Source organism: Macaca mulatta, chromosome 7 (assembly GCF_049350105.2).
Source record: "Macaca mulatta isolate MMU2019108-1 chromosome 7, T2T-MMU8v2.0, whole genome shotgun sequence".
Taxonomy (NCBI): Eukaryota; Metazoa; Chordata; class Mammalia; order Primates; family Cercopithecidae; genus Macaca; species Macaca mulatta.
In genome coordinates, this window is record NC_133412.1 from 152720508 (window position 1) to 152744799 (window position 24292).

Consider the following 24292-nt stretch of genomic DNA (forward strand, 5'->3'; position numbering starts at 1 on the left):
CTCTTCATTGGTCCTTGAAAAATTCATAACGTTCCCGTCAAAAGTTCCAACCAAGCATATCTGTAAGAACAGCGTCTGTACATAACCTATTACATCATGAAGAATGGCTCTCTTCCGTGGTATTTACCACCAGGATTAAGTAATGGTAGACTTTTTTTATTAATGGAAAACATTTAGTGAATGTGTAGAATATTATTTGTTTTATATTGTTCTCTCATCAGGTCCTTTGGAGACTTTGGCATCGGGTACAATATATAAGGGTCTCACTCTGCACACCAATTTGAGTTCCCATGTTAACATATAGATTTAATGCTAAACTGAACTGGTGTTTGTTCTGCTTATAAGTCTTTGAGTTGAAGCCTTGTTTCTGGAATATTGGGACATGCTCTGAAATGTTGCCTCTGTAGATCCTAGAAAGTAATGATGTTTTCTGCTTTAATGCTATTTAGTTTTAATTATTCTTCCTTCAACAGGGAGAAAGAGATTGCCCCACAGGCAGGGAAACCTCACCTTGTCTGAGTATGGTCTAATAAATGACTTTTTCTCATGATATACTTAACTATTAGACAATGTTGTCAGTTTCTCAACTTACCGAGCAGCAAATCTGCTCATTTCTTTGCCAAGGAAAAAGAATGTTCTTAAAAGTAGATGAACTTTCTCTCTTAATGTTCAGTCCATTCAATGTTGCTTTATTTAAAGCTACTTTATCATCAGTTCTGCTGTTTATTTCAAAAAATTCAAAGTGGACAAAATAGATCATAACAAGCTATCTATTCAATAAATAAATTGCAGAGCTGTTTTTAAAATGTGTATCTTTTACCCTGTCCTAAATTCCCGAGTGGCTCTCTCTGTAATGCAGAGGCCTCCTTTGCAGTTTTTCCATTTGTTATTCACCTTTCTCCCCTCCTTGTGGAGCTCCTGATCTCTAGGGATGATTCAGGGAGTCTTTATCCCATTAGTCATTAGGACAGCTTTGGAGAAGAGGGCAGAGTTAAGAAAGGGAGGATCTGACTCTATTCTCAGTTCCACTACTCAGCAACAGATCAAGTTGTTTAATCTCCTTGAGCATCAATTTTCTTTTTTATTAAAATAGTAACCAAAATATTTGTCATTAATATTTCAGTGAGTGTCGAGGGAAGAGGCATAAGATGAGACACTCCGAAAGAAAGCAATTTGAAAACCATTTAATTCTATGGAAATATAAGGTCCAGCTGTTATAAAATAGTGAACATAATTCACTCCCAAAACAGCCAGGAAGATGAGGGGCAGAGGAAAACCACGGAACAAACTAAGTAAAAGAAATTGAGAAAATGTATTCTTTGGGCTATAAGATATTACAAGATCCTTCAGTTAAATTTATGTCTCTATTTGCTAGAAGGGATATTTGTCAGTTCCAAAGTCACAGGCCTTTCCCTTTTGGTTTTATTAGCTACATGGTAATTGATATGAATTTAAAAGATAGTTTTAATTTAATAGCAATAACTACATCTACTGGCAGAATATATTTTATGTCATTGATAGTCCGTTTTATTATCCAAAAGGATTTACCAGTTTATAGTAAAGAACACAAATGTGGATAAGTTTGTGAAAGAGTAATAAAAAAGAAATAAGGATTAAGAAACCTGAAATGATAGAGGAAGACAGACATACCTTACTCTTACAAGATTTTATACTAAGTCCTGAGGCAGTGATCAAAGAGAACTAGAGTAGGAGACTGACATCTTGTTTCTTATCCTAGTTTATCTATCAAGTACTTTGCACATCATTGTTTTATTTATTTTATTACTTAATTTATTGTTCTACTTGTTATATTTGTCCACAAGTAAATTACCTAGTTCTCCTTAAATTTAACTCTCAGATTTCCCCTGGGAGGCGCTTCCAAAACTCGTTCCATTTTAACATCAATAGAATTATTTAAGGGAGCCGGGCGCGGTGGCTCAAGCCTGTAATCCTAGCACTTTGGGAGGCCGAGACGGGCGGATCACAAGGTCAGCAGATCGAGACCATCCTGGTTAACACGGTGAAACCCCGTCTCTACTAAAAAATACAAAAAAAAACTAGCCGGGCGAGGTGGCGGGCGCCTGTAGTCCCAGCTACTCGGGAGGCTGAGCCAGGAGAATGGCGTAAACCCGGGAGGCGGAGCTTGCAGTGAGCTGAGATCTGGCCACTGCACTCCAGCCTGGGCGACAGAGCTAGACTCCGACTCAAAAAAAAAAAAAAAAAAAAAAAAAAAGAATTATTTCAGGGAAGGCTAGTTTGCTTTATATATATAGATACACATATATATACATACACACTTATACAGCCAATATATTTTATTATTGTATTTTAGTACTTTCATTAAGCCATTTTATCTGTAATTATTTGATGGGGTAAATAATAAATGAATTCTAGTCTATTGTATTTTTTAACTAAGCCTTTTATGTTTTTCACACACATGCATGCACACACACATAGACAAATATATATATGCTTATGTATACATATATGTACATACACATATGTATGTATATATTATTTTTATATCTAAAGTGAGTGTTAAGACAAGAATTCAATTTCTGTTCATGGTCTCCCACAAAAAGTAATATGCTATTTGGCTATGAGACTAGAAATAGAACCAATGCCATAAAGGCAGGGCCATCGGGTTTCCAAGTCAAAACAACAATGATAAAATAATTACCTAAGTGATCCTAAATAAAGAAAAAGTAAATTGCTGTCAACAATTATATTCTAATAAAATAAGCAATAAAATAAACTCAAAATTTAAGAACCTTGGAGAAATATGTGAATGAGAAAAAATTATATTCCTCATTCTCTTGAAGAAACTATAGATCACCCACTTAATTAGCTTGTCCCGTAACTATCACCCAGGACTCCTTTATGATTGCGTGGAAGACTGTTTGATCCTTTTTGTCTGCTGGACCGCTATCCCAGCCACACACGCACCGAACGCATACCAAAACACTCTGTCAATATCACCATCAGCTCCATCAGAGTAAGTAGTTTGCCAATTATGAAAATAAGCCAGACCCATTATTTGCAGGTTGTGAGTTTAAAAAAAAAAAAAAGTCATCCTTGTTGACTATTTGAAGATGAAATGTGTCCTCTTAATCTTTGGTAGTGGTGACTGTGTAGAAATTTCACTCCTGGAATACTGAGTTGGTTAAAACTCAGCAAAGCAACCTCAGCTGCTTGCAAACTTGCAAATCCTGCAGTGTTAAATGGCCAAAATGCTACTAGAGCAATTTTTTCTTCAGTTGAATTGATCAGTTTTTGCCAACAAGAATGAAATTTACATGATTCTGAATATAAATATAAGTAGTATGATCTTGCATCAGCATACTGAACATGGTGAGAAACCAGCAATCAGAAGTACGAGGTTCAGGGAAGAAAGCATGTAATGTGGTATATAGCATGGCTCAGAAATGAAAATCTTTAATGGATTAAGTGGAGAGTCTTATAGTTCCCAGGATTTTCCAAAGACGTGGATTTGTAATCCGCATTTTAAAATAACACAATTAACTTTTTTATTTGAATATGTAAAGCAAAATAATTCTGTTTCCTGGAGGACTCTAGGCATTTTATATTAAAATTAACATGAAGTATGTATTTACCTTTAAAAACAATGCACGATGGCAAAGCATGAAATGTAAAGAGAAAAAACAGTAACAATATCGGTGTAGAAAGGCATAATTGTTAATTAACTTCCTCTAATGTCCCATGGCATTGGACTATGGGAGCATTCCGGGTCTTTATTCACTCTTACTAGCAAATACTTTACCAACAAGAGAGATTTTCGTATTTTCTTCTTCATAGCAAAGTAATCATACCCCAGGTCCTTTGTATCTTTTATACTTTCTTCACCTATAAAGTTAGAATTATCTAACATAGTGACTTTGTAAATTCAGAATAACGAAAGCAATACAAATAATTTTCAATCAAATTTTTAGTCCATCTATCAAATATTGTCATAGTGAAGTTTTGTTTTTTGTTTATTTAAAGATTAAAGGCACTGTGACCTTCTAACCATATATAAGAAATTGTATATTTATGTATTAAAATATACTTCTCCTTTTTATTGGAGCACTGAGAATTACTGGCAGGATTGTGGGTGAGAATTACAAGTAAAATGCTTAAAGTTACTGATATGGTGAGATGGCCAGACAAGTTTTTGAAAACATGCCAGATTTGGGGGCTGTGACTTTGTTTTCATTCTGCTTTAGTCTGATAAAAAGATGTGAAAAGAACTAAGTACAGACAACTGTTTGCCTCATTGGTATAGTTTCTTGATACAGTTTATTGTGTAATTACACTGGTATGTGGTGAAAAAAGGTTTTCAGAGGTAGAAGACTCAGGCTGGAGACTTAAGGATGGTACTATTTAAATCAGATAATTGAGCCTCTGTTTCCAAATCTATAAGACAGTGTTAAGATATAAAATATCCCATACAATTGTTACAAAGATTCCGCGAATGAATTTGAAAATATTTTGCAAACTGTAAAGCCCCATGCCTATGTTGCTATCAATTTTTTGACTTGTTATTTTTATAGTGATAAAATTATTTCCTGATAGAGTATGAATTTATCTCTGTAGCAAAATCCACTATATATTTAGGATAGAAAAGTAAAAGATTTTTATAAATTGCCATGAAATGTCACAGGCTGATTTGCATTTTTTGGTGATTCTATACATTAATCACTGAGTAACCTTCAGTTTTCCAAATAAAGACTAAAGAGAGTGGTGATGACATTTGTAATCATCTACAGAGGAATTATTTAAATTCTTCACAGATGGAGAGATATCAAGGGTAAATCATACCCACATTTCTAATTTTAAGAAGCTTTGAGGGTGTTTGTGTATGGTAGGAAGTAAACATTGTTTTGCATATAGAATTAATCATAAACTTTGCATACCACAATTTCAAATCCTCCAGATGAGTGTAGAGGGCTTTCAGACACTATCCCCTAAGGACTGAGAAATTCATAAAAGGAAAACAATGTTATGCTACATGTAATATACAAACTGAGCAAATTGGAGCAACTAAAATAGTGACCTTTCAAAGAAGACAAATTAGATTCTATATGCCTCAGAATTTAATGAGTCTTAGTGCTTTAGGAAGGATGACATGTGACACATATTCCTAATTCTAGTCTCACAAGAGTTAACTTTATTATTTCTAAACAAGATGAATAACTCACTTCTTCTTTGGTCAACATAATTCCACCTAATATTCCTGTAAACTAGCTCTGGGAATACATGCGGACCAGTGCTTGAGAGTTTTAGTAAATGTTAAAGGTATCTGAGTAGTTGTCTAATGCTGCTTTAAAATGGTTTTAAGAGTTGGAACATGGTCACTGGGAAATACACAAGAAAATCTGATACCAAATGTGCTCTGAATTTTGAGATGAGTAACCCGTGGAAGTATTCGCTGTGGGTTAACACCACATGCCTAAAACCAGAGAGGCAACAAATGGCATAGCCTTTTCTGGTCACCAAATCTAATCAACTGAGATTAAAAACGTGTTTCTTGAAATATACTTTTTATAATTTCTGAAATATAAATATTTTCTTTATTTTTATTCCCATTTGCTTTGTAAGTAGTTCTAAATTAATATATTCTTAGTAACTCCTGAGTGCATATGGATAATAATAAAAACACAAGTAAATAGTAAACACACTGATAAGCTCACTAATCATAATTGACAATTGCCACTTGTCACGTTCGAATCTCATCATCCTGGGATGTTTTTTCTATGTTTCTTGGATCTTCTTCCTAAGATTTAATTTGAAAAAGGAAATGAAAATGTATTTAATGCCAGATAAATCCCACCACTAGGGAACAAAAAGAAGGTTCATTTTTAAAAGACTCCTGGAGGCCAGGCGTGGTGGCTCACGCCTGTAATCTCAGTGCTTTGGAAGGTCAAGGCAGTCAGATCACAAGGTCAGGAGATTGAGACCATTCTGGCTAACATGGTGAAACTCCTTCTCTACTAAAAATACAAAAAATTAGCCAGGCATGGTGGCACGTGCCTGTAGTCCCAGCTACTCGGAAAGCTAAGGCAGGAGAATTGCTTGAACCCAGGAGGCAGAGGGTGCAGTGAGCCGAGGTTGCGCCACTGCACTCCAGCCTGGGCAACAGAGCGAGACTCCGTCTTAAAAAAAAAAAGACTCCAGGAAATCATTTTTGTTACCATGTTTATAGCAACATAATAGTGAAACAGGCAAATGCATTTAGTCACATAACTTGGTTTTCTTGGGCCACTGCTTTCTTTCCTGTGGGCGTGGGAGAAGGTACAAGCAGGAGAGATCCGATGTCTTTGGACTGCTCTGTTACCTTCAGTTTTGTAAGGCTCCTGGCTCCAGTGACCAGATTATGCTGATAGCTAAGAGATAGGGGACTAGTTTTCTATTTTGTGCCTGTCCTGGCCAAGATGGAAAATTAAGCCTGCTATTGAAGAAGACCAGAAAGTTGTTTATTGCAATATCCCCAGACTCCCAGACTTTAGGATGTTAGCTACCCTCCACCGTTAGGCAGCAGGAACTGAAGATGTTAAGAACGACTCTCGCCAACATCTGCTTTGTTATTCATTCATTCTGCCTGCCTCTTTAATTTGGGGTGATAGCTGCCTTCAGAACCTTTGGGTGCCATTCCTCTAAGTAACCAAATACTGTCCCATGGGGGACATTTCCTCTCTACAGCTGTTCTGTGTAAGGTCTCAACAGTATGCTGCAACTGGCTGTATGCAATACAGTGCCTTGATGTCTCCCTCTCTCCTCGCTTTTGCAGCTGGCGCTACGTACATCTTTGGGAAAAGCGGTGGGCTCATCCTCTACACCTGGCCAGCCAATGACAGGCCCAGCACGCGCTCTGACCGCCTTGCCGTGGGCTTCAGCACCACTGTGAAGGATGGCATCTTGGTCCGCATCGACAGTGCCCCAGGACTTGGTGACTTCCTCCAGCTTCACATAGTGAGTAGCGGGCCTTGGCCTGGATTTTCTTGTCTTGCTGGTGGTCTGAGTTGGTGATTCAGGGAAATGCTGCAGAACAATCTAGATCGGTGTGGCAAAGGTGCACATGCTTATAAAAATTGTTTTCAGATGTGAACCATCAGGCTTATAGGGTTCCTGGGGGAAAAAATTTAAAAACTCTTTCTTCTTCCCCATGTGTATAGAGAGGAAAAAGAAATTCATTCTTTGCAGGCTCCCTTCCCAACTGTCTGACTTGGCCTGTGGCAGAACATTTTTCAGACTTCTAGGATATATTTAAGAGATTTACCTGGTATGGATCTTACCTGGCACAAGCAGCAAAGTCAAGTGGAACTTAACAATCTCCTAGGCTGGGATTTGGCAAACCTTCTGTAAAGAGACATAAAGTAAATATTTTGGACTTTGCAGGTCAGATAGTCTCTCTCAGAGCTACTTGGTTCTGCCTTTGTAATGTGAAAGCAGTCACAGACAATACATTTTTTTTAATGCATGCGACTGTATTCCAATAAAAATGTATCTATAAAAACAAGCTGCAGGCCATAATTTAGTGACCCCTGTCTAGGCTTCAAATATCACTGTAGAGATGTCATAAATGTGTGATAAAAACTGAGACCAGAGTGCCAGAGTAGGCGGGGCAAAAGGGAAAGAGGACAGTGATCAAGAATTGAGTAATTCATGTGTATTGCATAGTCAACATTTTGTTTTTGGTCTTGTACATATGCGCTTAATAGCACTGCACCCTCAATCCCTGTAGATCATAAGAACACAGCAAAGGCTAAGAAATTAAAAATGATTTGGAAGAAAAAATTTTTTTGTTATAAGGATGGAAAATATTTTTATAGCAACAATTAACCCATTTTATCACCTGTGCAGTCTGCAGTTAAGAAAGTAGGCTAAAGAGAGATATGATTCTCATCCATAAGTACCCAAAGTACAGTCACCAAGAGCAAAGAGAGGAATTGTTCTCATTAGTTAGCAATGACAAGGCTAGAAAGAATGGATTTAATTTGAAGCAATAAGAATTTAGTTTAAATAGCAGGGGTAAAAGCAGTTAAGGAAAAAGATCAACTGGGGATTACTACCAACCTCCAAAAAGGAGGAAAAGGAACATTGGTTAGGAATCTCTGAATCGGAGTTTTGCTAATGTGCAGGTGTATAGAGAGAAGCAGAGGATACAGTTTCATTGCTGGTGTCTGGAGCTGGAGATGGCTGGCCGGAATCATGCATGGCAAGCCCAGCTCCCGCAGCAGTACACATATCTGGCACTTGCTCTTCCAGCATGCCTTGGAAATGAGAGCAGCTTGAAGTCCTAGGCTTGAGCTGGAAGTCGGTCTGGCCCCAGTATAAGCCCCGTCAGGGCCAGACTCTGCTTAGGAGCTTAGGGAAGAACTGGTTAGACATGATCACCTTCAAAATGTGGTGGAGGAGTCTTGAATACAGTTGTGAACTTTTCAATTCTTTCTCAGATGCTTCAGGAGCCATATGGTGCTATGAGCCTGAGATAACACATTTTAAAAAGCCATGCCAAGGAACAAAAAGAAAGGCAGTGATACTACACTTTATCTTTATTTGGCCTCTAAGAACCACCATAATTTACAAAACTCTGTGAGATTTATGCTACATATAACTTAATGACTATTTCATGGCAGCTATAACTAGGCTATTATTACCAGCTCACTTGCATTTCCACAATGATTTATCTTCTTTTTTTGTTCATTGTGACTTCCTAAGAAAAATATGATTTGGCACAGACATGAGCATCTTTTTGAGTCAAATGATGTACTACTGTTTTATCCATTCCTGCTCATTCATGTTTTGTAGAACATCTCCACTTTTAAGAGAGAGATTTTCCTGTTTTCTGATGGTCTACTTGAAATCAGCAGTGTTTTAATAAAATTGTCATGCAGATTACGGTAACTGCTAGGAGGAACCAGAACATTCCAGTATATTATAATATGCCATTATAAAGTTCTGTCATTTCTTTAGGGTCTTTGAAAAGTGAATGCACTAAACATACTTTGAGATTCATGTAACATCCGTTTGTGTGTATTTATTAGTGTGTGTATTCTGTATAAGCATACCCATTAGATTTGACATGGTATATTATTATTTTCTTTATATGAGCAAAATTACCAGACATTTTATATCAAAATGTAAAGAGCCCCCTGGGTTACCGTAGACACTTGGGTGATACAGCTGATTGCTTCAACATTCTGTGAAAGTCCAATAGATTTTCCTTCAAATCTTAGATTAGGAAATGATGTCACCTGACCTTTCCAGAAAAAAATTAAAAAGTATCCTGTGCTGTGGAGAATCTGTGTGATTCTAGAGTCATCCTGACATGTTCATGGCCCTCTCGAGCATGGGGCCCCTTCATGGGTCTAGCCATTTGAAACCATATTTTATGTCCTTGCAGATTATCTCTTTGCCTGCTCTGAAGAAGGCAGGTTTCTTATCATACGTGAAAGTAAAGAAATCCAAGTAGAAGACTAAATGGCTTAATTACGAAACCAGCTTTTTGTTTTGGACATTCAAGTAGATGCATCAGGGAAACGAAGCCGTAAATACTTATTAAGATACTTTTATAACTTTTACAATCTGTAAAAGGTGGTTCTGTTTGTTGAATGGTTTGTTTTCTTGTACTAAAGAAAATTACTCAAGAGAGAAAGAGCTTTGGGGCCACTAATGAAAGTGGAAGGGATTGAGCATAAGGCAGAAGATACTGTTTCACCTTACAGTTTGCCTAGAAGAGAAGCCTCCTGGGAAAAAAGAAAAAGTGATAGAGGACACAAGGGGGAGATGAAAGCAGGTGGCTTACTCTGGTTTTTTTGTTTTTTTTTGTTTTTTTTTTTTTTACTGCTATAACAGAATACTTGAGATTTGGTATTTTATAAGGAATGTAAATTAATTTCTCACAGTTCTGGAGGCTGGGAAGTCTAAGATCAAGGTGCTGGCAGGTTTGGTGTCTTGTGAGGGCCCAGTCTCCACCTCTAAGGTGAGCACTACATCCTCAGAAGGGGAGGAACCCCATGTTTTCACATGACAGAAGAGAAGAAAAGGGTGAACCCACTCTTGCAAGCCCTTTTGAGTATAGCATTAACCTATTCACGAGGGCAGAGCCCTCACCACCTAAATATCTCCCAAAGGCCATACCTCCCAACACTGCTGCATTGGTGATCAAGTTTCCAGCACATGGAATTTTGGGAGGCATATTCAGAACATAGCAGCAGAAAAAATTCCAAGGATAAGGGAAGAGGACAGGGCTCTGCCTTGCGATGTGCTTCAACAAGGGATTACATGGGGGCAAAACTTCGTTCTTTGGGTATGAGTGTTCATTATAAAATAACAGCAACAAAAACCTAAAGTACTTTGATGCTCCTTCTGAGTGGTGGTCAAGCTAGTAAAGTTGATCAAAAACAAAGTGCAAACTCTAAAATTAGGCAGTGGAATGTGTGTGTGTGTGTGTGAGAGAGAGAGACAGAAGTGTGTGTGTGTGTGTGTGTGTATGTGAGAGAGAGAGAGTGTGTGTGTTTGTGTGTGTGTTGGGGAGAAGGAGAAGACAAAGAAGGTTTGTATTTTTTTTAACTTTCAAAGAAGACAATTCCTAGAAATTCCTGAAGTGTTTTGAGCAACATCAACGTTGTCATTGGAATATTTCCTTTTTACCCCCAAGTGGACTTATTTGAAGGAAGAGAAAATGCTCTTCCAAGAACACTAGAGAGCCTGACCCTGGGGTAAGCATCCACTCTAGAATAGTCCCAGGGCACGAGTGGCAAATAGGCTTCATCTTGCCTGCAAGTTCTCAGTGCCTCACTCTCTCTCTTCAAGCTTTACACCAGGAAGGTTTGCGAGAACAGTGGGCAAATCCACAGGTGGGAGATCTAGCTTCCATTAGTCATGTCTGCCACATGTGCAGAAGCGAGGTTCTGTGAACGTGCACTGCACATTCATCTCATCTGCTCTAAGCTCCACACTATCCCTCTGCACATGCTCCAATTTTCCCATTTCTTCTCTTTTGTTATCCTGAAATCCCTACGTATTAAAATTTCTTTGGAAAAGTGGTATCTTAAGCTCATGTTGCACTGCAAGTCCTGGAATGATTTATTAATTCATTTAAAGTAGTCAATCTTATTGTCATACTTCTTATACCAGGCTAAAGTCAGCTCCTGTGACAGAATTTGTTTTGATAGAAGAGTTGGACAGAAAGGAGGAAAAGTGGCCATGGCTAGTTTCGGGATGTGCAATGTTGTGTGGGATGGTAGAAATGAATGGGAAAACTTGGGCAAAATGAAGGCATTTGTGTCCTAGATTGAATTGGGGCAAAGGAAGAAAGGGTCACCAAGATGGTTGAGTGCTATGAGCATTTTTTTAAATAATATATGTATTTTAAATTCAGGGGGACAAGTGCAGGTTTGCAGGTTTGTTACATAGGTAAACTCATGTCATGGGGGTTTGTTGTACAGATTATTTCATCAGCCAGGTATTAAGCTTAGTACTTAGTAGTTATTTTTCCTGATCCTCTCCCTCTTCCCACCCTCCACCCTCCCAAAGGCCCCAGTGTGTGTTGTTCTCCTCTATGTGTCCATGTGTTCTCATCATTTAGCTTCCACTTATAAGGGAGAACATGCAGTATTTGGTTTTCTGTTCCTGTGTTACTTTGCTAAAGCTTATGGCCTCCAGCTCCATCCATGCCCCTGCAAAGAACATGATCTCATTCTTTTTTATGGCTGAAGAGCACATTTTTTCTTTTTCACGATTTGCTTAGATTGTCTTTCATTCTGGCCAAGGGAGCAGAGGCTTTTATTTCTCTTGCTACTTTCTTTTAAACCTAAAGTCTTCCCACTTAACTAGGCCTCATGAAAGTTGAATAGGTTTTGAGAAAAAGTGTTGACCAACACAGGCATTTGGTCATTTAAAAAAATCAGAGAGGGCCAGGAGATAAAAATTATTTAGAAATTGCTTGCTTCAAATTAGCTAATATTTCTTTGTTTTTGATTCACATTCGATGATGCAATGTTTTCTGAATGAATTATAGACTGTTATATTAATAAAATTGTGAATTAGGCATGTTTGAAAAAGGCAAAGAGATCTTTGTTGAAGTATATGTGCATGAAATGAGATTCTGTAAAGGGCAGGTGTCTTAGGGTAGAGGAATTGTTTAAAATCCATTTCAAATATTAGTTTCCCTCCATTGAAATGAATTGTTGAGGAATTAAAGCTCAATTTTGGAGAAAAGCTGCTGTCACTTACGAGTGACATCTGCCTATTGACTCCACATCTAAGCTTTATGGACGGGTGTCATGTCACACTCACCTTCATTTATACAACAGGGAAAAAACTGAATAGGACTAGAGAAGAGGTTAGCATGAAGTGCTTGTTATTACTATCATGAAACTCTTGACAACCTCCTTTCACCATCTACAAAATAGAAGGTCGGGGAGAACTGGGCAATAATTAGCTTCCCTTTATGTAGTTAATGCTGAGTGTAAAAAATACATCCTATTAATTTCTTTCTCCCTGTATGTAATTTACAGTAAATCCTCTTGGATTCATTTTTTAATTATGAGCCTTTCAGGAACAGTGAAAATTTATGTGTTAAAGCATCTGTTTTGTTTGACAAGAATCTATAACCTTCCCCAACTATTTCCTTCCTGACGTAAAATGTAGATTCTTACATACACAAGGATGAGGGGCAGACAAAGAACTGCTGTCCAGACTGGCCCCCATTTCATGGTGGCAAAGTGTTCTCCTTCCAAAAACTGGAACTTTGAAAACAGATTGATAATATCCTATCAGTGTCATATTTGGGGAAATTGGATATTTATTAGTTTTCATTTGTGTAGTATTGTTTTTACATAATTTATAGCACCCAACGAGAGTCCCGTAGAATAAATGGAAGTAGAGCTGAATGATGATGAATGGTCTGTTCCTCCCATCTGTTGCATTTACAAATTGCCAGCCTGGATGCTTCATTTGGGCTGTCTCTATGTGGGATATTTACAGTAAACCATCAGCATCTGCTGGGATAGTCCTTAGTAAGGTTAGGTGGCTCTTAGCTTAGATTCACCTCTGGGTTTGGCCAGTGACAGAATTGGATTTGAGTCAGGAACTGTATTTGGAGAACTCTGGAAGAATGTTGGTGTTTTTGAGACTGGTAACACAGATAAAAAAGGAAAAAACAAGAAAACAACAGAGGTATCCAACGGATGCAATTTCGTTTCCCATAGAGTGCTGTGCACTGCAGGTTGACCCCGTATTTCCTTCCATCGCTATTTGCTCTTAGTGAAAAAGGCCTCTTTGGGTTTTCTGGGCTTAGGAGTTTTTCCAGATCATTAGCCACTTATATGGAGAGGACCTGCTGGGCATTGTCTCTTCAGCTTTCAGCTTAGCCGTGCTATCCCAGCAGAGTCAGAGAAGAAGGTGGCAGAAGGGAGTGGAAGTCACAATTGGATGAAGTGACTACTTATGTAACCTGGACCAGAGGCAGCTATCTGCAGGGGAGATGGTGTGTGTTTTCTCAGATCTCTATTATTCCCATGCTATTTCCATGTAAATCTGTTTACCTTGATTCCACACATGGTTTTGAGAGACAGCAAGCCATAGTAGAAAGATGTGCTTAATTTGAAACAAAAAAAAAATTGGATTTGAGTTCCATTTCGGTCAATGAGCTATAACACTTTCAGCAAGTCATTCTACTACTTGGAGCTTCAGCTTCCTCTTCTTATAAATTGGCATAAAATATTATGTTGCAGGGTTTTCTCAAAGATCAAATGAAATAAAGTATTTAGAAGCAGTTCATTATCAGCAAAACACTGCACTAATGTAGGATGGTAGTTTTCCTAATAAAATGGGTGCTGTAGAGGTGATGACTGCATTAGAGAAACATATATAGAAGGAAAGTTTAATTATTTGTGTAAGTCTGCTGGGACTTTTTAGGCAAAATTTTAAAATTTCTGTTTCATCTGATCAAATGTCAAATTTATGAATTAACCAGATTCACAGTGAAGACTTTTGGAGCATCTCTTTAGCATAAAGTGAAGAAGCAGGTTACCTCTGATGGAATTTAGGTCATGACCTTGGTTAGGTCAATAGGATAAGTGACCCTATAGCCTCCTTGGTGTCTCATTACATTGCACTGTGTCTCTATCCCTGTTACAAGAGGATAATGCATTATGTTTCTGTTCTCTTTAGTATAAGCTTCCAAAGGGCTCTAGACTCAGCAGTGAAATTGTCACCTGCCTTGCCCTGAAGTTTATTCTTTAATTGTATTGTCCATGGGAAATGGAAATATGCCACTTCACATGAAAACAGGGAAAGAAGAGGAGAAGGAATAGAGGGAAAGAGGAGAAGAGGAGGAAGAAGGGGGAGAATAAGTAAAATGAAAGAACTAGAAGAAGATGACAATAACCATGACCATCACTACCAACAATAGAAGTAGTAGTAGCAGGAAAGCAAAACCTTTCTAGATAGGCCTCGTATCAAAATGGTTTTAGACTCTCCTTGGGTACCAGATAAAGTCACAATGGGCTTGGTCATATACTCGAGGATAGAGCCCCCACAAAACATTGCTAGGACCAAAGCCCTGATGGAGGTACAGCCAGACTATGGGGAGCTAAGTAGGTCTCGCCACCAAGTAAACTGGAAACCTAAAATCAGAAATACAAACAGAAATACTTCATAGATTTGGATTCCCCAAAACATGAAGGAAAAGTGAATTATAAATTTACTGTGCAAGTGAAATGTACAATAATGCAATCATAAAAAATCAAGTTGACAAAGTGTGTGGAAAATAGGTTATGGCTGATAGGAAATTATGAGAAGGAAAAGCCAAACGGCTATGTCTTTCTCATTTATGGTTCATACAAGAGCCCTTAGACTGTTAGTTAATGATAGTTATGTTTCAGAATCCTCAATGCATACAAATATGAATTTTGAAAAACTAAGGTGAAGAGAATTTAGATCCTGAGCATCATTTGTTTTATATATATAAATTGAGTTTTTATTATGTGTCAGGAAAAGTTCTATGTGTTGAGGGTACTGTGACCAACCCTGGCTTGCATAACATGAACAGGCTTGAAAGACCATGACAATTACAAAAACAAGAAATTAGGTTTTCTACTCATTATGAGGTGATGTATATACAACTCTTGCAAAACTCCTGGCATATAGTGAGCTTTCAATCATAGATAGATTTTGATATTATTGGCACTCAAAGATTTTTCTTCAACTAACTCATTTTAACTCAAAAAATTGTTATATTTTGTTTTCCTAAGCAATGAATAAACTTTAATCAGGCCTCTGAAATTTGAAATGAAGCAATATAAAATTCTAAGGAGCTGGGATGTTACTGATTTAAAGACAGCTGGGTGGCATATATACTGTGTTATTGCAGTTATCAAGCTAGCTGAATAAGTTCTGAATAGCAGAAGCTTTTTAGATATATGAATCTAAAATGCAACAAGCAAGGCAAACTCTAAGTGCCATCACATGAGTGCTGGGGCTCACAGGACTTAATGGCAAGCCTCCCTTAACACCATCAGTTGGATGAATTATCTCACTGACCCACCGCTTACACTGCTACTCGTCATTACTCCTGGGGTATTGTTCGGTGCAACAGGGCAAGAAATAACTCATTGACTCCCTGAAGCTATAGATGATGGATTTTAGATCCCTTGCTATATTCAGAAGGCATAGGAGCTCAGTGTATTGATGGGGGAATTCATTAGCCACCCACTCCACAGAATCAGTTTCTTAGATCCTGGTGCTGTAACTGCTGCTGTTGCAACTTGTTAGTGTTTCAGGGACAGATGTCAGAGGGAACTGTATAACTGCATTAGCCTCACAGATAGTACTGACAGCTAGACCTGTCATTTCCTGGCCTGCGATGACACCTCTGGAGCCTAGAATCACTTACAGACATTTAGATAGGCCCTGTTGATCCGACCAAGCTAACCTTCATCCTGAAATCAATTCATACTCAGGATGACAGGAAATGAGTTGTCTTTAAGGCTCATATTCTATTTTTGAGTCCTTAGTTAACCTCTTATAATTCAGTTTATTTTTCCTCCTCCATTTCTGTAAAATGGCAGGTAATTTAATGGCATAGATTATGACTTCCTACATTTACTTGGGAGCATGTGTTTCAGAGATCACCTTATATTGGTACTATTACTATCACTTTCTGCTGATATTGATTGACAAAATACCAGGTACCAGACACTGTGCAAGAACTATGTTTACACTGTCTTATAATGAGCTCACGACCACTCAGTGAGGTAGTAGTCACTATTAATATCCTCATTTTATAATTGAGGCAACTAAAGTTTAAAGAAGCTAAAGCTTCTACTAATAAACAGCTGAATGGACTTTCAAATGCAGTTCTGACCCTTAATTACTATTATACCCCTAATGAAAGTTTTAGAGTAGAAAGCATAGTGGTAATAATTTTAATTCAATTCATACTTATGAAACAGCAATTTACTTGGGATTGTTAGAGATGTGAAGAAAGCTAACATCTAGTGGGGGGCGGGGAAATGAAAATCATACGTATGAATCTTTTTAAAAACAGAATCAATTATATACCAAGAAGGTAAAAATATTGCTCGTTGCTGAGATTTTTTTTTAGTGTACATAGATGGGATGGGACAGGTTTTGACTAGTGGAACCTGAAGAAAGAGCACATCCAATGATGATACCAGCATAAGTGTCGTATCGAAGGAAATACGGGATGCATTCTCAAATTCATGAATTCAACTGGACCAGAATGAATGGCATAAGAAAAAAGGCAGATCATATGGATTAGCACAATGAACATATGATTTAGGGTCAATTGGTCTCTGATTCAAGGTCTGGTTCTGCCTCCAACTAGTTATGTAGCCTCGGATGAATTATTTGACTACTCCGTAAAATGCAGATGGCGATAATGCCAATTTCACTGGAAAAATGCCCAGTGAATTATCTGGTTCATAGTGGACAGTCCATTAATGATAGCCATGTTCTTGAGTTTCCTTTGGTTTTCTTCCCAGGCACTTTAGGGACATAGTGTAGAAGATTTGAATTTTATACCAATGATAGATTGTTCCTGAAAGCAAGGGGAAGACATTTAAAGACTTTTTAGAAAAAAGATGAAATGCCCAGCACTTAATTTTTAGGGAGATTATTTTGGCTCTGTTAAAAGAATGTTTTTTAATGGGTTCAAGGAAAACAGCAGGGTCTTGAGTGAGTGTTTCTAGAGAAACGTTTTTAAAGACTTATTCTATGATGATGAATATAGGAAAGTAACGAGTATAAAAGCAAAGAACAGTTCAGAGATTGAATCAGCAGGTGTTGTCAGCTGTTTGGATAAAAAAGGAGAGAAGTGAGGAATGTCTAGATTGGGAAGGCTGTGATTTCATTACCAAAAACAAAACAGGGGACAGATAAGTAAAACAGATAAGAGTTTGACTTAGTGATGTAAAACATAAGGCATCCAAGAGCCAGGCTGTTGAGATTTACAATTGGAAATGCCTGATGAACTCAGAGGAGAGGTAAGGGCTAGAGGTGGGGACCTAGAGAATTCACGGCTTGGCAGTGACAGTGGAAGGTTTAAGGAGTGCTAACATCTCAAGGGAAATGAATAGGAACTTGGAAACTATATACAGATTTACAAGATAAAAGAGGAAAGGGAAGAAAATGAAAAAGGTAAGGCTAAAGGGTAGGGGACCTGTATGGTGAAGTATTACGGAAATCAAAACAATTGAGAGACTTCCAAACACAAGTTGTTCCAGAGCTGTTTTTTCCATACCTGTTAGGCCTCTTTCATCTGAAATCAGTTTATAGAGATGTCTTCTTCATCTTTATTGGTATTTATTATGGCGTATAATCTTCGCCATTTCAGTCCTCTTACCAGTATTCTGCATTTATTCTCTGTCATGGGCATTATTAACTTTGAGCCAGAGGACCCAGCATCTGCTCCTAGAGAGCTGCCACCAATTAGCAGTTACCCTATGTAAATGGTAGAGATGTAGCTCCTATGCTGCCACCCTCATAGTATTGTGGGAAAAATCCGATGACAGAATGGAAGTGTACATGCCCTGTCATCATTGAAAAGTCCTACAAAACAAATAAGGTTGTTTTTATATCAATATTGGTATACCTACCACTCAGCAGAGCTCTTGGTACCTAAGGAGATAGTGATTGGAGACGTGGAAATGAAGACCAAAGAGAGGCTGAGATGGTTGTAGTTTCCAACAGGAAGGTTAGCAACCAGGCAATTGGCAGATCAGAGCCCAAATGTGAATGGCTCAACTGCTGAACCCTGTAAGCTGCTGTGGTTCTCAAATGATGTCCTTATCTGGTTCATCTCTCAGCTCTTGGCATCTCACCTTTTGGAGCTTCAGTTTGGAAAGGGAAATTTGGATTTAAATCATACTGCAGTTTCCTAAAGAGAACAAATCCCCTGATCCTAGTGATCATGTGCAATGAGGCATGGAATCTGATTACCCTTATCATTATCTTAACTTGGATAGCTACAAACGTTACTAATGGTTATGAAATTATCTAGCCCTTTATTAAATGCAGAACGCAGTACTTAGGTTACTAAACCCTTTTGAAAATAACTCTGCTGGTTGACTTTTCATGGCTAAAAACCCATATTCTTATCTGATGGAGTGTATATTTTTGTAATCACTTCTGCATTTGCTGTTTTTTTTTTTTAATTGTCCAGGCAGTATATTAGCCATTTTGTGTATATCAGCCCATTTAGTACTGACAACACTGTTAAACTAGTGACATTACCTCTGTTTTATGAAGTAAAAAATAAAGACTAAGAGGATTAAGTAACCATTTGTTAAAGATGTTAAGGAAAGGAAAGAGGACTTAATCATTGACATGTTTGATTCCAGTGTCACAGATATAGATATACACTGCTTTTCATAGTTTTCTATTCAATATAATATAATATATACGTAACATATGTTGGATGTGTTGAATTTAGCAGAACCTGTAATGTTTATTTAAATCCACAGTTAAGAATGACAAACAGGAATAGAGAATAGAACACAGAATTTTGGCTAAAGCAGCATACATAATTTGAAATAAGTCACTTTCTTTTTGGATTCAAAGAAACTTATTTTACGTTACATTTGTTTGCTTTCCAGTATTTGTTTGTTTTTCTCAATGACGTTAAGGCACCAAATTACCCCAAGCCACTTTCTTAAATACTCCTATCCAAAATGAAAGGCTTGGCCTGGAAACTAATCTGAGGTTTTGAATGCAGTGAGGTAGAATAAGTGTTTTAGAGGTAACTTTAATTCCCAAAATCTCAATAAAAACACTTCCAAATTTAGTGTATCGAAGAAAAGATTATTGGGTAAATGTATTCTCGTCTTTCAGTGTATGATAAATGCCATATCAGAAGTCCTCAAATACTCTTGCTTAAAAACATAAATGATCTCAAATAACACAAAAACCCATTTATTCCTACTGGAGTCAGTATTTAATTTTCTATATTTGTAATTTAAATCCAGATGAGTCTTCACAGCGACCACAGCCTGTCATCCCTTGGTCTGTTAGCTTCTAATGTCTAGCAGCAGAGTACGGTAAATACTTGAAAGGTAGACCTTCACACTGAAAATCACATTTATTGAAGTGGGAGCAGATTCCATTTAATTTGCCCCTTACTTGATGCCTAATTCCTGAGGTTAACAGACTTTCATGTTTGCTACTTAGATCAGCAGTACTGGAGCTGGTTTTGTTGCATGGCTAAACAGCAAAGCTTAAATTCAATACTAGAGTGTGAAAGAGGAAAATGAGTTTTGGTGTGATGTGTGAATGACGTGGTTTTCCAAAATACCATGAATGCGCAATGAATGATCCACAAAGCACAGCCACCTCTTAAAAGAAGACAAAAATCTCCCTGAGGTTTAGTTGAGAAAAGATACTGGAGCGTATAGCAAAAACTATAACATGATACACTTAGTTTTAGGTAAGATGCAGGTGGGAAGAATAGAATTTCCAAGTTAAAATTAGCCAGGCCAGCAGAAATGAGTAACTTACTGTTATGGTTTGGATCCGTGTCCCCATCCAAATGTCATGTTCAATTGTAATCCCCAGTATTGGAGGTGGGCCTTGGAGGGAGGTTGTTGCATCATGGGAGTGATTTTTAATGGTTTAGCACCGTCCCCCTTGTGCTATTCTTATGATAGAGTTCTCATAAGATCTGGTTGTGTAAAAGTGTGTAGCACCTTCCGCCTCTCTCTTTCTCTTGCTCCAGCCATGTAAGATGTGCCAGCTTCCCCTTTGCCTCCTGCCATGATTGTAAGTTTCCTGAGGCCTCCCCAGCCATGCTTCCTATATACCCTATGGAACATTGAGCCAATTAAACCCATTTTCTTATAAATTACTCATTCTCAGGTATTTCTTTATATCAATGCCAGAAAGGACTAATACACTTACTTTGGTGAAAACAATTTTTCACTTAACCACCTCCCACTATCTGTCAAGTGTAGTTCTAAGTGCTTGGGATCCAAGAGTGAAAAAGATAGACAAACTCCCTGTCCTCTTGGTACTTACTTTCTAGTCGGGGAGTCCTTAATAGGTACAAGCAATCAGAACTTGAATTTGCAGAATTTTGTGAAAATGTGCTATCATCTATATTTTGTTAATTAACTAGTTAACAGGCTGGGAGGATCTCCTTCAAACTTTTATTTTCATCTTTGTATTTTTTCTTTCTTTGCCAAATTTCCGCTTTAATCTCTTTCATTGTAATATACTCAATGAGTCACTTAATGAGGAGGATGTGTTCTGAGAAATGCACGGCCAGGCAATCTTGTTGTTGTGTGAACATCATAGAGTGTACTTATACAAACCTAGATGTTATACCCTACTACACTCCTAGTTATATGGTATAGCCTATTGCATCTAGGCTATAAACCTGCACAGCATGTTCCTGTGGTGAATACTGTAGGCAATTGTAATGCAATGGTATGTGTGTAGCTAAACATGTCTAAACAAAAAAGCAGAGTAAAAATATAGTATTATAATCTTATTGGACTGTAACAACCCAGTGGGTTCTGTTTGTCCACTGCCCAGATGGAGCCAATTTATCAAGACAGGTGAACTGCAGTAGAGAAAGAGTTTAATACACGTAGAGCTGGCTAAACGGGAGACCAAAGTTTCATTATTACTCAAATCAGTCTCCTTGAAAATTTGGAGGCGAGGGTTTTTCCAAGACTGTTTGGCAGCTAGGGGTCTGGGGGATGGGTGCTGCTGATTGGTTAGTGATGCAATTATGGGATATGGAAAATGGTCCTCATGCACTGAGTCTGCTTCTGGGTGGGGCCACAGGACTGGTTGAGTCAAGAGTTGTGGGCCCAGGTGAGGGACACCTGGTTGTCAGAAATGCAAAAGCCCAAAATGACATCTCAAAAAGGCCAATCTTAGCTGCTACAATTAGGGATGTTCATTATAGGAGTAAGTGGGAAAGTTGCAAATCTTGTGGCCTCCGGAATAATGGCTGGTAATTATTTAATTCTGCCTGCATCTTAGCATAATTCAGGTGTCTCTCATCCTCTTAACCTGGTGGCTTTCATTAGTTTTACAAAGCAGTTTAGCTTTTGTAAATGGTTATTATCATTTAAACTCTAAACTAAATTTCTCCCAAAGTTAGCTAGGCCCATGCCCAGGAATGACCAAGGTCAAAGAAGTTTGGAGGTTAAAGGCAAGATGGAGTTGGTTAGATCAGGTCTCTTTCACTGTCATAATTTTCTCACTGTTAAGTGTCTTCCAACAGCAGTTTCAGGACCGCCTTCATCTACTCAGTCCGTCATTGACCAAAATGTCACTATGTTGCTCATGACTGTCATCAAAAAGCACAAAGAGCTCTCTCACTATCTGCTTCTATTGCTACCACCCTGACAACCACTCTAGTTTGTTTTCAACACCAAAGGGAAATAACAAAAAAATGACATCTTCACCCTCAATTCTAGTTTCTTTTTTCTTGAAATGACTATGGCCATTTCTATTATTTCATTTTGAAATTGTACAGAATTCCTTCTGAACATCCATCTACATTTCACAGACAACAAATTGCCAAAAGCACCTAAACATCACTAACCTAGGGAAAAAAAAAAAAAAAAAAAACAAATCAAGAAAGTGAAAACCCACCCTCTCGGGTGGACAGACTGCACCGTTTTTGGTAAAGACTTTGCAAGCCTGCCTAGACTGGATGACTGTCTATTGCCCTAGCACTTTCCTTCCTACCCCCAGGCATTTATAAGATCACCCCTTATGGTAACAGTATTAGTACAAATGAGGTTTTTCCCTTTACTTAACTGAATGCTAGAAGAAACAGAATGGAACCACATGTTCGCTTTGATTCACACCCAAACACTGCAAAACACAGAGAATTCGCTTCCTTTTTCAAGCTGTGTGTGCACATTAAACACATGCAAACATTGGACCGAAATACAGACACAGTAACTCAGCTCTAGGGGAAAGCTATAGAAGTCTTTTTATTTTGTTTCTCTAAATCTCAATCTTTTATTTAAGCTAGGTCTTTGCAGAGATTCAAAGAATGATATTTTGTAATGGTTCTCCAAAGAGCAGTTAGATGTGTCTCATCCAAATTTGTGTATTCACTTTATCGTAACAGATACTGTTCTGGAACTGGGAACTTAGCATTAGCTCTCTTCTTAGAAATGACTATTAATTTTTAATAAAAAGAATAAAAAACACATTACATAATGGATATAAGAGAATGTAGATGTCATGATAGGAATATTCTCCCTATGTTTCCACGAATTGCTTCTTTGTTAAAAAGTGTTTGGTATAAATAAGGCCAGTGGTGTCCCAGCACTTTGGGAGGCCAAGGCAGGAGGATTACTTGAGGTGAGGTGTTTGGTAGAAACAGTATATTAACAAAGAATTCTCCTATGGTATAAACCCTAACTCTAGCAGGAAGATCAAATTTCTCTTTGAGGTATGCAGTCTGAGCTCCAGTGACTCTCTGCAAGAGAACAGCTGATATTGTCACATTGTGAGTCATAGTGACTCCCAAGGATGTATTTGTGTGGATGTGGTTGGTCAGAAGGCTTTGTGTGCACTGTGACATCTTTATGCTGCAGATGCCAAGATCACAGGATCCACACAGAGCAGTTCATTTCACACAGTGGGAAATGTGTGTGTGTGTGTGTGTGTGTGTGTGTGTCTATCTTTTAAAAAACCTAAACAGAACAACACTGTTCTGTGGACTCAAACTCTACAGCTAACCACCAAGGGCCATCTTATAAATCTGGACATTGAATTGCTAAAATTTGAAAACACAGCCACTCCTATTCACACTCTACCATCTGGAAATAAACCCTAAGTCACTGTGGGTGTCCATATGGAAGTCACTGATGTGCTTCCTTTTATCTTCAGGGTAGTTCAAGGTTCGATTCCCTCCTAGGGAGATTTTTTGTTGTTCCCATTGATCCAGCTGTGCTGGCCCCACTGGTCATGAACCAGATCAGTACATGGAGATTCCTGAGCATATGCAGGGCAGCTGCATGAGAGCATCTAAAATAGAGTCATTCCCATTGCCCCAGCACATCCTTCCTTCCTACATTCCTGGGAGAAAAGAGCAGAAACAAAGGCTTTTCTTTCTCCTCTCTTTTGAGTGTTTGGTGATTTGCATACAGAAGTTAACTCACTTCATCTACTGGATTCCAATCATCCCCTTCCCGGTTCCTGATCTTAGAGTACAGGGTGCTTCTTGCCTTCCCCTTGTCAATGTAAGGGCCTTAGAAAACGTGCCCAGCTGGTATTCTTTAAACCTCCTCCAATGCACAAATATATTTTTAAATGCAGATATTTCATATACAAGGTGATATGTCTAGTTTCTTTTTGAAAATCAGAAGGTTTAACTCTACTGGGCCAGTGTTATTCATAGCATTGGTCAACTGGAGCTCAGGAGCCGCTGCCATTTTTATGGACATTCTTTTAAGCCCTGCAATCTCCACCCACTCCCTGTCACCTCACTCAGCTTCATCCATCTGCCTGACCCCTGGAGACATTTGATTTTGTGCTTTCTCTCACACAGAACTTGTGTTCACAATTTGGGGTCATACCTTCACATATTATATGTAAATAGCACTCCGGAACGTTTTCGAAGTCACAGCTATTTTTGGTATTTAGTTTTGAAGAGGTTAGAAGTTGACTTTTACATTACTATCTTAAAGGAATATATTTGCCTACTCAGAAACATTTGGGGCCCACATATTCAGATCTTTTGTACATAGAATTTGCTATGTAGCATAACACATTGAATGATTTTGACTCAGTAGCT

The 24292-nt window shown here is 38.1% G+C and overlaps 1 protein-coding gene across 6 annotated transcripts in view; it reads left to right on the forward strand.

Moving 5' to 3' along the window:
* LOC144329353 (neurexin-3-beta) overlaps positions 1-24292 on the forward strand; it is a 584055-nt gene that overhangs the window by 184893 nt on the left and 374870 nt on the right. For all 6 annotated transcript variants that reach the window (XM_028852079.2, XM_077941566.1, XM_015144215.3 and 3 more), the window contains exon 2: positions 6788-6969. In XM_028852079.2, coding sequence (XP_028707912.1) covers positions 6788-6969 — 182 coding nt within the window. The remainder of the gene's footprint in view (positions 1-6787; positions 6970-24292) is intronic.